Here is a 16,666-nt window from a genome sequence, read left to right on the forward strand (position 1 = left end):
GTCTCTTCAGTGCCAACGTCTCTAATCCGTACATCATGGCCTCATCACTGTTTTATAAACTTTGCCCTTCATGCTAGCGGAGACTCTTCTGTCGCATAGAACACCAGACACCTTCCGCCAACTGTTCCACCCCGCTTGGTCCCGTTTCTTCACTTCCTTACCGCACTCTCCATTGCTCTGTATTGTTGACCCCAAGTATTTGAAGTCGTCCACCCTCGCTATCGCTTCACTCTTCCTCCTTCACTCCTCACATATATTCTGTTTTACTTCGGCTAATCTTCATTCCTCTCCTTTCCAGTGCATACCTCCATCTCTCTAATTGTTCCTCTGCCTGCTCCCTGCTTTCACTGCAGATCACAACATCATCTGCAAACATCATGGTCCAAGGGGATTCCAGTCTAACCTCATCTGTCAGCCTATCCATTACTACCGCAAACAGGAAGGGACTTGGCGCGGATCCCTGATGCACTCCCACCTCCACCTTGAATTCTTCTGACACACCTACGGCACATCTCACCGCTGTTCTGCTGCCCTCATACATGTCCTGTACAATTGTAACATATTTCTCCGCCACACCTGACTTGCGCATGCAGTACCACAGTTCCCCTCTTGGGTTCCTCTCTCGGTACTCTGTCATAGGCTTTCTCTAGGTCCACAAAGACACAATGTAGCTCCTTCTGACCTTCTCTGTACGTTTCCACGAGCATCCTCAAGGCAGATAATGCATCCGTGGCACTCTATCTAGGCAGTTTACGATTGGAAAGTGCGGACAAATAAATGATACTGCTTTTTAATACCCATTATGTGTTTTAGAGTTATCGCAGAGTGGAGATCGAATGGTTAAATAAACTTAAGGGGCTCTTCTAGTTTTCTAGAGTAGAACAAATATGAACAGTTAAGTAGCCTAAGCCAGTGGAACAGGATGAGAGTGGGCTGACATAGGAAAAAAAAAATCACACTTTTTTTTTTTATTAAGTATTCGCCATCATGACACCTTTAAAAGAAAAAAAAAAAAACACTTCCTTCCAGTCTTACATTTCACAAGGTGCAAACTCAGGAGAGTCCAGCCTGTATCCTTCTTTAATGAGCTTGTAGAACTTGGCGTCCACGGGCATCCCGGGATAAGGACTGTTGCCTGAACGAAAGATTTCTGGGGGTCAGAAAAGACAGGGTGGGGGGGGGGAGCAAAGCAAAATAAAGGACGTCTGCAAATACCGAGCGAGAAAATCTCCCACAGCAGGATCCCGTACGACCACACGTCGCTCTCAAACGTGTACACGCACTCGAAGATGCTCTCCGGGGACATCCATTTGACCGGCAGCCGAGCCTGAGTTGACAAAAGATGGAAAACGTTCAGTCGGAATAAATCCACCGGCAAAACTGCAATTTTTTTTTTTTACTAAGTAACGTTATTGTTCACTCATTTTAACGTTTTGAAAAGCTCTCATTCACGCAGTAGTGTGCCGGTCGGTGCACTTGATCTCGTTACGATTACGAGCGCAACACAATTACTCCTTGATTTAAAAACCACACACTCACATTTCCTTTGACCACATAGTTGGAGTCGGTGGTGATGTCTCGGGCCAAGCCGAAATCGCAGATCTTCGCCACTCGCCCTTGAGTGAGCAAGATGTTTCTGGCCGCCAAGTCTCTGTGGATGCACTGGGGGAGAGAAGAGCGCTAATGAGACGTGTTCCGTGAGTGACATCAGCCAAGCGTTGCGTACAATTTTCCGTTTTTGTTTTTTTTTTTCCTTCTTCTTTTCCTCAGTCGACATTTGACTCAGACGATAATTAAATTTTCAACACCGTGCCGCGACACGCTTTCTGCTTACTCGCGGTTGAAACACGAGCCGTACTTTTGTGAGGAAACAGAAATCGGATCAAACCAGAACGCCACAATGTAACCCGGAAAGGTGTTGAGACGCATTGTCTTAGTACAACATACGAGTACCAGACTGTACAGAGTATACTTACAGGTTGAGTTGGAAAATTGAAAAGTTTTTGCTTCAGGCCCAAGACTTTTGACCAGCAATATGTTTTTTTTTTAAGTACTTCAACTGCCTCTTATTTGTACGTAAACTTCCTGTTATGTCACTTTACAGACTGACTGACATTGAAGATTTCAGATGCAAAAGCAGATATCCTTTTTTGTTGTTTCTGTAGATTATTTAATTTATATAAGATATAAAAATATATATAACATATACATATTTTATAATATATATCTGTATATTATTATCTACAGAAACAACAAAAATGGATATATCTGCTTTTGCATCTGAACTCTTCTATTATAGTTTAAAGGTTCAGAAAACAAAGGTGAGAATGGAAAAAAAATGTATTTTAACTTCTTATTTTAAAAAATAAAGCTATAATTTAAACAAAATATAAATGGATAAAATTAAATATGAAACAAAGCTATTATTCTCAAATGTTTTCAAAAGAAATATATTCATTTTAAATTATACGTACATATGAAACATTCATATTTTTTAAAACAAAAACTGATGTGAATTTGATCTTTGAATCTTATTTATAATAATACTCATTTTGTATAATGTGTGCACCAAAATGTTCTTTATTTGAAAAAAAAAATGTTATTTACTTAAACTTTTTTTAAACTATTATTTTTTTTGGTATGTTTAAAATACTGTACCGATGAAAGTGATACAACGGGCCAAACCATGCAACATTTTAACGCACACAAATTTTTTAAAAATTTAAAGTACTAAGTAATGTTGTAAATGGGATGTTAGGGTTTTCCTTTGTTTGGTATTCAGTATTGTTGATGTTGGGTGGAATCCTCAGAAAACCAAAACCAGCACTTTTCAGGACCCCCCGCCCCAAAAGATCAAACGCCTGTCAAAAAGAACAAACCATGTTTCTACACTTTAGCTGCATCAAGAATTTTGAAAAAAAAAAATAAAATAATACGCACCAAAGTGTCGATATACCAAATTTATCGATTTGTGTTAAAATTTGAAATTAACCAAATCTGGACCAAGGAGGTCTTGTTCCGACTCTGGGGTATGTCCATTTTTTTATGTTGGTAATTCCCAATGACATTTCCCATGTGGAAGTGGTTCATCTTCCACAACGCACTGCTTTTCCTCCGGGTACTCTGACTCCCTGTCACATTCCAAAAAAACGTGAAGACTCAACGTGAAGAGAAAAAACGGATGGAAGGGATAACTCACATTCTTGGAAGCTAAGAATTCCATCCCCTTGGCCACCTGGTAAGAGAAGCTGAGGAGGTCCTCGGTGTCCAACGACAGGCCGTCGTCGTCGAACATTTCCTCCTCGGCCGCTCCTTCGCCGTAGGATCCGCCTGAGAACAAAGACCAAAATGGGGGCGTTAAACTTTAATTTGGGTGCTTTTCTCACTGGAACCGGATGAACGTCCGACTCGCCTTTGCGGAAGGAGTTTCTCTTCTCCATGGTGATTGATGATGATGATGAGGAGGAGGAGGACGACGGAGGCGGCTTGCCAGTGGCAGACGGCCTCATGGTCATGTAGCCGTTCAAGCTGTCGCTGCAAGGAGGGAAAGGAGCAGTCTGAGACGGAGACTTTTCACACCTCACTCCTACGCACGTTCTGGATAGTAAACAGCGCTTTGCGGCACTCCAGGACGAGACGCTCGATTCTGATTTTTGCGGCTCATTTTATGTTTTGACTACCAACCCTTCGCGGTCCTGGGGAATTTTTAATCGTACCGTTTTTGACTCTTTGATTATTGCCGTTCTTCTGATGACTTAAAGACCTTTTTTGAATTGACTAGGATGTATTCTAGGGTTCTTTAACACAAGCCTGTCGCAAAACTCAGAAGTTCCCCATTAAAAGTTTTCAACACACTATCCCGTGACACCAGTTTCACCCATCGATATGAAATTGAGAAAAGCCGAACAAAACAGGACAAAAGTCTCGAAAATCCACGGCCAACGTTGAACAGGAAGTCAGACATTTTGGTTTTGGGTATCAGGGGCTGTTACTGCTACTAAAGGATTCGTCCACATAAGCCTCAGTTGTAAACTGGTATAATAAACTAAATCAGATCTCGATTTTCTGTAGCGATTATCGTGAACGGAGCATTGTGTCAAAGTTACACAAAATAGAATTTAGAACCAATTCAGATTCTATGCATCTTACGCTTTTCACAACACATTTGCTAAAATTTTCTATAGAAATTCTGTAGAAATCTACAGAATTCTACAGAATTTGTACAGAATAACTTTTTCTATAGAACGTTGGCTGTGATTTTCTATAGAATTTCTACAGAACAATAGAAATTCTATAGGACTTGGGTCCTAAAGTTCTATAGTTCTTTAGAAATTCTTTAGAAATGTTCTATAGAATTTTTTTTAGCAGGGAACAACAAATCGTTGGTGTAAATTTCAGACAACTGACCCCATGGTCCCCCTCTGCGACGCCACGTTACGGTAGTAGCAGTCTTCCTCCGTTTTGGGCAAGAAGAACGATTCCCTCTTCCTTCGCAAAAAGTTAAGCAGGTCACCGAAGCAGCAGTACTCAGTGATCACCAGCGTGGGGCCTTCCGGCGTAGACGAGACGAAAACGACAACGGTTAATGGAGACGGCAAGAATGATCCACCCCACGGTGAGGACGTGGGCTCTCTTACCTCCCACGGTGCAGGCTCCCAGCAGATTGACGATGTTCATGTGATTTCCCAGGTAGCTGAGAACCTTCAGCTCGGACATCAGGGCCTCTTTCTCGGTGGCGTGAGCGCTCGCTGTGGAAGAATCGCAACAACAAAAAAGAGCTAAAGTTGGATAAAACAACACATATACAGTATTGATGAATGCTACAGCAGAGCGTCGGTTCTCGACCACTATCCGTTCTAGAAGGCGGTTCGAAAACCGATTTGTCCGAAAACCGAATTAATCGCCGCGCGAGTTATGTTATTTCCAGTTTTTTTTTTTTGACAATAAAAAAGCGCGTTGTGGGTGGGTCAGCTGGTCTGGCCGCGGGCGTTCGAGTACCGAGGCTGTACTGTACTTTGCACTTCAAATAATGGACATGAGCTTCAAAAGGACGGCAAGCTTAGGTCTTCGGCCTTCGGTCCCTTCAGTCTTTTATAAGATTTCCTTAAAAAAGATGTTGCACTTTCTGAAATATGAAAAACAACTACTGATGTTGCACTATCCTAAAAATCAGACTGAGTTTTGTGGTACTTTCCTGAATAGAAGACATATGAACGGCCTGCCCTTTTCATAAAAAAGATGAACTATTGGTGTCAAGAAGACTAATTGCTGACGTCGCACATTCCTAAAGAGAACCTAAACAATCGTTGTTTCACTTTACTAAAATAAATACAAACTATATCGACGCTGCATTTTTCTTAAAAAGACAAACTACTCGGATTGCAACTTCCAAAGAAGGAGGCAAACTAAAGATGCTACATTTTCCTAAAAACACGTTACAAGTACAATTTAAAAATATGATTCAAAATTTGTATTTCTGTACGCAAGATGAACAGTTCAATGTACATTTTGTTCCCTTCCTGTCCCTGGACCGAACCCTGTCTTGAGATCAGTAAACCAGTAAAAACGATTTTTTAAAATCATGTATGAACAGTATATATTTATGTATATTCACTTTTCCTGACATTAAAAAAAAGTAATTGAAAGGAAAAAAATGTAATAATATTTGATTCCATCCCTAGTTTTATCTAATGTGTGTTCTGGTAAGTATTAAAAACCCCAATGGATTTTTCAAGCGCTGCACTATTCATGATACATTGGCTGGCTTTCCTGACTTCATTTTTATTGATTTTTATTTGATCATCCCGATAATCTGGTCTCTGTTTTAATGGAATACATGTGGCGTCTGACATCTGACTCAAAGCCCCGCGGCGGAGTCCCTCCGACCGTGCATCGCGGCCTTGCTTAGCTTAGCCCCAGCGTACATTTCAGCATCTTGACCGCCACCGTGGTGACCGAGTCGGCCTCGGAGAGTCCGTACGCCGTCGCTTCCACCACCTTTCCGAAAGCGCCGGAGCCCAGCGTCTTCCCTGCAGAAACACAAATAAATTCATAAAGCTGTGACTCTCCCGGCCCATCCTGTCCCCCCCCTCCCTTCCCTTCCCCACCAATGGCCCCCTGCCAGCATTACTGGGACAACACCAGTTGAGCCCCCGGGCTGTGTGCTCAAGCACCAGGACGTGCAGGATCCTGTTGGAGGAGGTTGGCTAAAAAACAACACCCAGGATATATCAACAATACGATGTTTGCAGTGAGGGGAGGAGGTTTTTTTTTCGTCACGATTGAGCCCCGGGACTGCTTTTGCTGGATACGACTGCAGCATTCCACCTCTGACCGCATGTCCATCAATGGTGGCAGGCGGGGGGTGATGTCATCCCCATTTTAAGGCCTCCATTATCCTGCCGTTTATCTGGCGTTTTAATTCAACTTGGGTTGCAGTAACTGATGGTGTAGTGCTTCATACAGCTGGATTTTATATAGCCAGTGTGGGACAGAATTCCACTAGTGAGTCTTGTCTTTTGAGCGTAGTCAGTTGGAAAGACTCTAGCTTTCCCATGACCCACACATGGTATAGATGGATAAATGTTCTTTACTATCCCAATGGTGCGATCTAGTGACTTTACAGAATGCCACGAGTATGTGTTGTCTTATAGTCCGTAGCAGTAGGTAAGACCTGTTTTACTACAGCTATGTGTATGAGTATGTGCAATATATATAATGAAATTGTGTGTGTATATAACAGATTAATGTAGAAACGAGGTCAAGTTCAGGCTGTAGTCTGTTTTTCGCCAATTCAGCTAGTTTAAGCGGTGTAAATGAATGGGTTCCGTCCCAACACTCACACACACCATTGCCAGGGGCGCAACGACCGTACGCCAATGTTTTCCCCCAAAATTGATTGCGTCAAGCGACGAGCGGCCCGGGAAAAACTTGTGACTTGACCGCGACGAACAAAGCGAGCGTTTCTGCGACGCTACGCCGCCGCGACGCATTTCAAACGGTCCTAGACTGTCAAAACGAATCCAGAACGGAACGTTTCCAGTGTGTGTGGCGTCAGAACATGACAGGCAGTGCTAGCAGTGTGCTTCTTGTCGTTTTTCGACCTTCAACTGTGTTGCTAACTCAAAGAAAAATAATTTGAGTATGCTGTTCATCCACCTTGAGTTATGAAAAATGGTTCAAGTGGAAAATAAGTGTTCTTAACTATCAAATATGAATGATTTGAAAACAATTATCAAGTATATAAAATGAGGCTTCAAAATTGCTGAAAACGCTGTCAACTGTTGAGCAAATACCACTATTAATCCTGGAAAAAATGGATGCTACTTCTGGCATCATTCCTGCACGTATGTACATGTTGGAACCATGTATATGCCTCCGCTTAAAGCCTCTAGTAGTTGGAATATATCCCACCGGGGTTATCTCAGGTTTGGGTATGACGCTGGCTGTCAAGTTGGAATGTTGAAGAAAAAAAAAATCCTACTCCTTGCTGTTGTTCCACCAATTTTTGCTTGACTTGTGAGCACTCGTGGCTGACAACGAGGCGCTCAAAAGCGGCCAAAGCAGCCGACTATCTGTACGGAAACCCCGTTTCTGGGGTGTAATTTTAGTTTGCTAGCTAACTCCACACTGCAATCCCAAGGGATGATGGGAACAAAGGCGCTCCAGTTCATATTTGGTCTCCAAATTGCCCCCAAAATCTCGGAAAACGGAAATGGTGAACAGTTTCGTGCTATATCTACAAATATTGAGGACTGCTTAGTTCTCAGTCTTTGGGGGTTTTCACAGCAATTATCTTCAATTGGGAAATCTCAGATCGAGGTCTGGAGAGTCAAGTTGCAAGAGCTAACATTACCCAACATGACCTGAAAAAAATCATAAATGCACAGGGAATTAGACTTTAAACTGGTCTAATTATTAGTATACAGTATGTCCATATCTCTAATTTTCTCCTTATGCTGCCTCCCTAAGTTTTTGGCCCTCTCTCATCAAAAAAAGTTGGCTTCGAGGCCAGAGATTCGTCAGAAATGACAAGTTGACGCTACGCACCAAGGCACGCGCCGCAGACGGGCGTGACAAACGTGCTTACGCCTAAGTGTGAGGAGTGTTGGCGGCTCACCAAAACGCAGGTTGTTTCTGGGAAACTCCCACTGGTGGTCGTAAGGAAGCTGGGTGGGGTCAATGTACACGTAGTTGTTACCGTGGATTCCTTCAATCACCTTCCACTGCACCTGGTATTTTGGTTTCTGGAACAAAACAACCCCAAAACACAATTACAAAGCGTGACAAATGTTATGTTGTTTCGTCAAAACCTCCGATAAATACCTGCAGGTACTTGTAGATGAGCATGATGAGAACCAGGCAGAGGAAGGAGGCTGCCGATACCGAACCGATCAGCAGTGGGGTGAACAGACTGTGGGGGATGGGTTTCTCTGCGGTGACAAAATAAGAGCATCGTGTAGTATTTGTGTATTGCGATGAAGTGCTGCATCTGTGAGTGAAAATACAATTCATACTTATGTTTTGGTTGATTTAATTAGCACACACTTTTTAAGTACCCACACGATACCGTCTCGGTAAGCCAATTTCATGTTGGCGTACCCCTCAGTAGAGGGGGTCAGAGTGAGCAGTAGCTCATTTGCACGGTACAGGACCGCCCCTTCGAAACAGACTCCCGATTGTTGTGCCACAATATTTGATTCTTGTGGAACTTCAATTTTACTAAACTAATTATTTCAGTCTTCCGGTTCTCTGAGGCCAATGCTCACCGTGCCAAGCCCAAGGTTCAAATGTCACGCAAGATCCATGAAATGTCATGTCATTATCCAAGGCGCTTATCCTCACAAGAGTTGCCGGAAAGCTGGAGCCTATCCCAGCTAGCTTCTGGCGAAAGGCAGACTACACCCCTGAACTGGTCGCCAGTCAGTCGCAGGGCAGGTATCGACACCATCGCTGAGCGGGAATCGATCCCACACCGTCCCGCACAAAAGGCAGGCGCGTGTACTGCTACACTATCAGTGACTTCGATCCATGAAATGTATTCATAAAACACAACAATTTTTTACAAATTGTGTTATCGGGAGAAATCATGCTGACTGTTCAAGTACATCACCGCTTAGTTGTTGACTCAGTATTGAATCTACCAAAAACTGTATGAGTGTGCATCTATTGACTTAATCTATCCATCCATCCATTATTTGCCGCTTCTCCGGATCCGGTCGCGGACTTCCCTTTCCCCAGCCACTTCTTCCAGCTCTTCCGGAGGGGTCCCGTGGCCTTCCCAAGCCAGCCGGGAGACATAGTCTCTCCAGCGTGTCCTGGGTCGTCCCCGGAGTCTCTTTCCGGTGGGATATGCCCGGAACACCTCACCAGGGAGGCTATCCGGGAGGCATCCGAATCCGATGCCCCAGCCACCTCATCTGACTCCTCTCAATGCGGAGGAGTAGCACCTCGACACCGAGCTCCTCCCTGATGACTGAGCTTCTCACCCTATCGCTGAGGGAGAGCCCAGACACCCTGCGGAGGAAACTCATTTCGGCCGCTTGTATCCGGGATCTTGTTCTTTCCGTCACAACCCGCAGCTCATGCCCACAGGTGAGGGTAGGAACGTAGATCGACTTGTAAATTGAGAGCTTCACCTTAGGATTTAGCTCCCTCTTTACCACAACATCTATTGACTTAATGCTTGAATTTTGAAATGTCTTTTTGTCATTCTGATATTGTGTGAACGTAAGAAATAAAAAGATGAGTGGTGCAAAAATGTCCCCCAGCTGAAAATATTGACTAAAAGCACAATTTAGGCCAAGATTAAGCCTTCAGTGCTTGTCTCCCATAAACCGTTTGGTAAACAGCAGCCATGAGAGACATGATTGGCTGCGATAAGATGTGCAGATAGGAATTAGCTGGAGTCCATTGTTTACTTTATGACTCCAAATCCACGTGGTGTCGTAACAGCTTCCCCATCTGCCGCAATGCCCACCCCCTTGCCCCCCTAGCGAGCGGCATCACAACCAGCTCAGGTCGGAACGAGCCACCGGGGAGCCGGCGTGTCGGCCATTGATTCTTCGACGGCGGGCCGGTAGGTTGTCGCGGCTGCCTCGGGTGATGCTTGGAGGTTGTCGTGGAGAACGCGCAGAGCTTTGGATTTGTTCCTGCAGACTCTGCATTCTCAGATTTGAAGTGGGGAGAAAGCTCCTTATCTCTATAAAGAGCTTATTACACACCAGTGGACAGAGGAGGCGAACAATAAGGCCGGGACAGGCACGGAAGGGGGACTGAACACAGCTGTAAAAACACAGCCTTTGTTGCTTGAAAAAAAAAAAAAAAGAAAGAAATAAAATGTGATTTTTATGACTCCACGCAAAAAAACGCTGCTTCCTTATTGGACAAAATATTTTCCTTAAAAATATTTTGCATTCTTTACGCAATTTAATGCGGTCCCTTGGAGGAAAAATAGCTGAAATGAACCTGAGCCCCACTTTACTGTGCAGTAGAGAATTAAAGTTTTCATTCCTATGACGACTCGGGGAGGCTAGGGAGTTGCGACAAGGTGAGCAGCTACAACTACTTGTAGTGCCGCCCTAGATGTGTAAACTACATTTAAAATAATTTTACACTTGATGAGTGGGTAGGCACTCCAGAGATCCAACTATTTGTATACTGACAATGAAAAATTCCATTTTACTCAATGTGTGCCACTTAAAAGTCATCCCATTTGAAAACCTCAGACCGTTGAACAAACCAATAAGGCCTAGTGCATAATACTGGATAATAATATACAGTACAGTGACAACTACTGTACATACAGTAAAAGCTCTCTTTACTTCAAGTACAGTATAGTAAATGGACCACCTCCAAAGAGAGTTACAGAAAGTCTTAATCCGCTGGGATTTGCTCATTCCTACACTTCTGGTGCCATAAAACATTCCCGATTCAGTCATTACAATGAAATTTTTTGCGATGAGAAAATTCTTGATTAAATCACCGTTCATGATAAAAAGGTATTTAGACAGCTTGCGCAAACAATAAATTAGTTATCAAATTCAAATAGTAAAATTCTGACATCTGTCACCACAAAAACAAAGCAAAACAAATAGAATTCCATATTTTCAGATAGAACATCTGTTACGCATCAGCTATCTGACAATGCAAGTGCATCTTAAACATGGATCTTAGATCGTGGATAACCTCATTGAGGCGAAATAAAAATATATCGATCTTTCCGTCCATCCATCGTAACACATCACAATCATGAATGGAATACCAGGCAGGATCAGCAACCAAGGTAAAAGTCGCAAGTCATCTATTCTAGACCACTGAGCTAAAAAAAAAAAAAAGACAAAAAAGATAGCTCATTGGCCACCAAAGCTTAAGTCTCCGAAAGCAGATATCCGCCATCTTGATACTCCCAAAACAACCATGCCGACCTGTGCGTTTATCGCCAGTTTCGTGGCTGTGAGAAAATATTCCACAGATAAGTCAGATTTACTTTGACACTGTTAAAGTTTGTTTGTGAAGGTTTTATTTTTAATTTTCCGATGAGCTTAATTCACTTGAACAAAATTTTGTTTACAGTTGTTGTTGACTGTTCACTCTCTGCTTCACCTTTATAGGCTGACGGTTTTTCACGAAAAAGCGATGTCAATATTTTCCCAAAGATCACCAGTGGCACAAGTAAGAAAACATATTTTCTGTGAAATTTTTGATGAATTTCATGATACAGAACTCTGCAAATTGAATTTGATTTTCAAGTGCGAGGAAACAAGTTTCAATGTTCGGTCTGAAATTGGACGTCGCAGAGACAACAAACGAACAATGCGTTTAGCGTGTATTTTCCCATTGCCAAAAATATATTTAAGTGATTGACTTAAAATTTCATGTTTTTATGACAAAAAATGCTTAGTTTTTTTTTTGCTATGTTATGATGATATAGTGCTTCACAGTGTATTTTGGGAAAAGTTAACATGTCACAGAAATTGGGCCTTAACCCATTCATGGCCAGGGTGGTAAGTTTTTTGCCTTATTGAGATAAAAGTCTCCTAACAGGCCACAATAAAGGAAATTACTTCTTTTTTAAATGCATAAAAAAACGGCAAAAAGATGTCCCCTCTCGTGGGCAGCGTCCCAAAACTGGAACAGGTATGTTATCAGTGCTGTGAAGTGGTACATACTCGAGATATGGTTATTAATTAATACTTATTCTAGAACGACACTTACGAATTAATAATAGAGATGGATTAGCATTTTGAAGACAAATTTGGTTGCATACTGAACTTTCTCCCTTTCTTCTTCAAAAACGCTCCATGTTTACTTGAAGCAGCCATGTTGGGTCACGAAGGAAAGGGAAATAACTCTGTGCTAACTTTGACCAATGAGTTATTCTCTCCTGATACCAAATTATGGCTTCAGATCAAAACACTTAATCCTTTTGAGATATTGAAGGATATAATGCGTGAAAATCATGATGTTTCAAAAACGGGACGCTGCCCAATATGCAAGATTTCTTGTTATAGTCACGGTGTTCTGTCTTTCCTTTGCACTTAGCTTTTTTTTTTTTTTTTTTTTGCTTACCAAATAGAATTAAAAATCCTTCATGTTACCAGAACTGAAAAAAGTCAAGCTCACACGATCAGGTTTAATTCTACATGCCAAACTTTGAGGAAAAACACCGCCATAATCCAACCTGTAAATTGGCCTCCACAAGTTTTGGGAGTACCAAGATGGTGGCCAACTAGCTTTAATCGACATACCGCTCGACGTGTATGCGCTATCCAGTGTTTTTTTTTTTTTTTTTTTTTCTTAGTGGGGCTTCCATATGTATCCCTTTTTCCATATTTAAATCTTTCTGTGTCTCACTGTATATCTATGTTGTGAATGTTTACATTCGAAAGTTTAGAGAAGCTAATTAAATTCACCTGTAATTATCATCCATATTAGCTGCCCATGACTTAAGTCTAATACATATAGTGAACATTTTTTGACCGAGCGCTGCGTTTATGTTGCGGCTCACCACTGATAGAAAAGAGCATGTAGGCCTGCTCGCCCTCCACTGTGGCCACGCACTCCAGCGTGCTGAAGCGTCCCCGGCTGACGTTCACCCGGCTCTCCACCTCCGTCTTGCCGAACATGGGGCTGAACAGCGTGATGGTCACAATGTCTGTTTCTTCTTTGGTGGCGTTCATCTGCTGGGAGCATCTGGAGTGGGGGGGGGGGCGGCAAAAAAAAAAAAAAAAAACGAGAGAGAAGGGGGTTGGGGGATTAGGTCTTGTTGACACCAAACTGGAGGATCAGCAAACTGGTTCTTAGTTGTATGCACATACAGTAAGTTCCCAAACTAAGACAAAAAGTGCTGTTGTTTTATTCATACATATTTGTGAGCACACGGACGTTCTCATCTAAACAAATATATGGTTTTGTAACAAAACTGATGCTAACTCAGCTAATAGTAGCCTAGCTCTGTTTTATTTATATAGTATGGATGCTAATTATGCTAATGTCGCGCGTTATGTTACGTGTATAATTAATGTAGCACTGATGCTTATTGAGCTAATGCTTTGCTATCTCATCTGTGTCATGTGCCAGCTATTTTCATAACGTAGTTGTGATAGTAATTGAGTTAATGGTGCGTTCCCTCTTCGCTGTCATGTGTTATGTATCTGTACAGTGTCGCTAATTAAGCTAATGCTGCGCTAGCTTTGATGCTGACCTAGCTAATGCTTTTCTACCAATGCAGTTTTACCTGGTATGTGTTTTAAAGATAACATTGTGCTATTTCTCCTGTTTTATGTTTTATAATGTAGCCATGATGCCGGGTAGCCCTGTACCAGGAACGAGGAGGTTGACTCCTAAAAGTTGTGGATCCTTGGCCCTACCTGGACCAGTATTGCTAACTGGTTGGACGCAAACTCTGTGAGCACAATTGCCACCAGCTAATGGCTTTGAAAACTCTCATATGAAGATGCACACTGAGGTAAGCTCAAAGTTAGCCAAATGTTATAATATTTATCGTTATGATTAGTCGATTATTGACAAAATGTTGTGGTGACCCTACTAAAAATTTTCTATAAAACATTTCTAAAGAATTTCTAAAGGACTATAGAATTTCTGTAAAAAATTCTATTGTTCTGTAGAAATTCTACAGAAAATCACAGCCAAGGTTCTATAGAACAAGTTGTTCTGTACAAATTCTATAGAATCCTATAGTTTTCTCTCGAAAATTTTTAGCAGGGGAGCTAGTCACGTACGAGCGCTAGCTAATATTACATTTACTATGTTTGCTATGGCTGGTACGTAATACACGCCATGGCTTGCTGGTGAGCAACGGATAGGTTTCCGATCATGCCATCTTGTGTGCCATGGAGGTCAAAGAACAGGTGATCGGTGAAGTGTGAAGTTTTTTTTCTATCGTTAATTTATCCGAATGATCTAAGGGTGGGGGTCATTGGAAACCCATCCATAGGCTGTGATTTAATGCTGCGAGTTTTATTGGTGAGCTCTGTCTGTGTGTGTATAAAATATATGCTGCCGAAACAGGCAGCCTTGGACGTGACAATTTAGTATCACAGTATAGTCATTATGGCTTTGAGAAAAATGTTTTTTTCGGGGGGAGGTTTGGCAGTCGTTGATTGGTTTTCATGGTTACCCAGTGGAATTTTGGGCTTCCCCATTTTGTACTCATTCCATGTTTTTTTTTTTTTTTAGAAAATGCCACAATAATGCATATCCCTTGACACATTGTTAGTAACCTAATTGTGATGCTAATTGCGCTAATTCTATGCTACCTTTGGTTGAGTTCCTTCAATGTTGCTCTTATGCTGAATTATTTAATGCTATTGCACCCCTGTTGTGTATTTCTTCAACACATTGGCAGCGCTAACTGAGCGAATGCTAAAACAAATCTAAAATGCTAATCAAGCTAATGGTATGCAGTGTCTTCGTTTGTTATGTGTGGGTATTTACATTGGAGCTATGACACCACCAGTGAAAGTGCGGCACATTTTTATGTGGACAGTCTCTTCTATAAAAAGCCCGGGTTGACAAATAATGACGTGCGTAAAATGAACTCCATGCTCAATTTTTGACGCCACCACAACACAAAGCTTATTTTGGGGTCTGAGATGACCTCGGGATGCGTTTCTTTACACGGTCTTGCCAAATAATTAAGAAGGTCTTGACGAAAGGCAGCAAAGAAACACATCACTCATCCGCGCTGCTATGTTACATTAGTTTGCTCAAAATGGCCACCGCACAACTCAGTGTGAGGCAGGAGAAGGCCTCGGTTCCTTCCAGGCCAATCAGCAAAAAAATTAATATGGGGGAGGAGGGGGGACTAATCATTTATTATACCTTAAAATTATCATCGTGCTTTGTATAAAAAAAGAAAATAAGTTATATAAGAAAAAAAATCTATTGAATAATCTTGGGAGGTTTACATTTTTTCCCCCATCTCATCTCATTATTATTTTTGTTTGTTTCAAATAAGTTATTATACATTAAAATGATCATTGTGCTTTGTATAAAAAAGAAAATCACAAGTTTTATAAGAAAAAAAACAATCTTGGTATTTCATGTGTAATGGATAATCTTGGGGATTTACATTTTTTTCCCATCTTAAAAACAAAAATTATTATTTATTAATTATTATTTTTGTTTGTTTCAAATAATTTATTAAACATGAAATTGATCATTGTGCTTTGTATAAAAAAAGAAAATCACAAGTTTTATCAGGAAAAAAACAATCTTGGTATTTCGTATTTATTGGATAATATTGAGGATTTACATTTTTTTCCCCATCTTAAAAACAAAAATTATTATTTATTAATTATAATTTTTGTTTGACATTGAATAAGAAAAGTTGTTGTAGACAAGACAACAGCAAGTATGTTTCTTAGTGTTTCAGATATAAAATACAATTTTGAAAACTAACTCATCCTTGGAAAAAACATCAACAAACAACAAAATGTTTAACTTTGTTTTTCAGTTAAAATAATAAGACAAAAACCCTAGTTCTTTTATTATCTACATCTATTAGAAAAAGTATTATTTCTCTTTAAGTTTTGAATATAAAGAAACTCAATTTCTATTAAAAAAAAAAAAGTGTTTTTTTGTTTTGCATTTAAAAAAAACAACCCACCAGAACAACAAACGTGTCTTTCGGTTTCCATTAAAAAAAAATAAATGCATATTAATTTCTACAAGAGAAACAACAACAGATTTTTCTTGGTGTTTCAGACAAAAAATAAAATTTCACAAACGTCTACCTACAAACAACACCATTTTTATGACTGGAAAAAAAATAAAAAAAAAATTTAAGAAAAGGTGAAAATGTAAACCTTTCTCCGGAAAAGAAAAAAAAAAGGTTAGTTGTTGTTGGACAGTGTAGCTAACTTATATTGATATATTATCATTAAAAACACTGCAAAATTGTTGTAACCAGCTCCACTCATCCCTCAGGGCAAAAGTCATTACTACTCAGGATAATATTCAATTATGTAGATGTGGTTATGAATTTGGAAAAGGCAACAAAAATAAGTACTTTTGTACAAATTGACACACCCAAATTGATATGTGCAAATAATGAATATATTTAACAAAATAACATAGCAAAACATTCACATTAAGCATAACAAGCTGAGCATAACCCGACTTGAAATAACTTCAAAGGAGC

At 40.8% G+C, this 16,666-nt stretch overlaps 1 protein-coding gene and 1 long non-coding RNA gene across 9 annotated transcripts in view; one reads left to right on the forward strand and one right to left on the reverse strand.

Moving 5' to 3' along the window:
- Positions 1–16,666, forward strand: part of LOC133503121 (uncharacterized) — a 62,332-nt gene that overhangs the window by 31,305 nt on the left and 14,361 nt on the right. For 3 of the 8 annotated variants that reach the window (XR_009795642.1, XR_009795645.1, XR_009795646.1), the window contains 2 exons: positions 11,613–11,673; positions 13,800–13,969. This is a non-coding gene — a long non-coding RNA (uncharacterized LOC133503121). Of the gene's footprint in view, positions 1–353; positions 734–1,558; positions 1,690–4,398; positions 4,616–4,689; positions 4,922–11,612; positions 11,674–13,799; positions 13,970–16,666 lie in introns of those variants that run through there. The other 5 variants (XR_009795655.1, XR_009795654.1, XR_009795652.1 and 2 more) reach the window with 4 other exon arrangements.
- Positions 1–16,666, reverse strand: part of kita (KIT proto-oncogene, receptor tyrosine kinase a) — a 48,497-nt gene that overhangs the window by 2,850 nt on the left and 28,981 nt on the right. The window contains exons 10-20 of the mRNA XM_061824345.1: positions 13,010–13,194; positions 8,326–8,432; positions 8,120–8,246; positions 5,925–6,029; positions 4,638–4,748; positions 4,408–4,549; positions 3,413–3,534; positions 3,200–3,330; positions 1,540–1,662; positions 1,216–1,327; positions 1,036–1,135 (exon numbers count right to left, since the gene is read on the reverse strand). Coding sequence (XP_061680329.1) covers positions 1,036–1,135; positions 1,216–1,327; positions 1,540–1,662; positions 3,200–3,330; positions 3,413–3,534; positions 4,408–4,549; positions 4,638–4,748; positions 5,925–6,029; positions 8,120–8,246; positions 8,326–8,432; positions 13,010–13,194 — 1,365 coding nt within the window. The remainder of the gene's footprint in view (positions 1–1,035; positions 1,136–1,215; positions 1,328–1,539; positions 1,663–3,199; positions 3,331–3,412; positions 3,535–4,407; positions 4,550–4,637; positions 4,749–5,924; positions 6,030–8,119; positions 8,247–8,325; positions 8,433–13,009; positions 13,195–16,666) is intronic.

This window comes from Syngnathoides biaculeatus, chromosome 7 (genome assembly GCF_019802595.1).
Source record: "Syngnathoides biaculeatus isolate LvHL_M chromosome 7, ASM1980259v1, whole genome shotgun sequence".
Classification (NCBI taxonomy): Eukaryota; Metazoa; Chordata; class Actinopteri; order Syngnathiformes; family Syngnathidae; genus Syngnathoides; species Syngnathoides biaculeatus.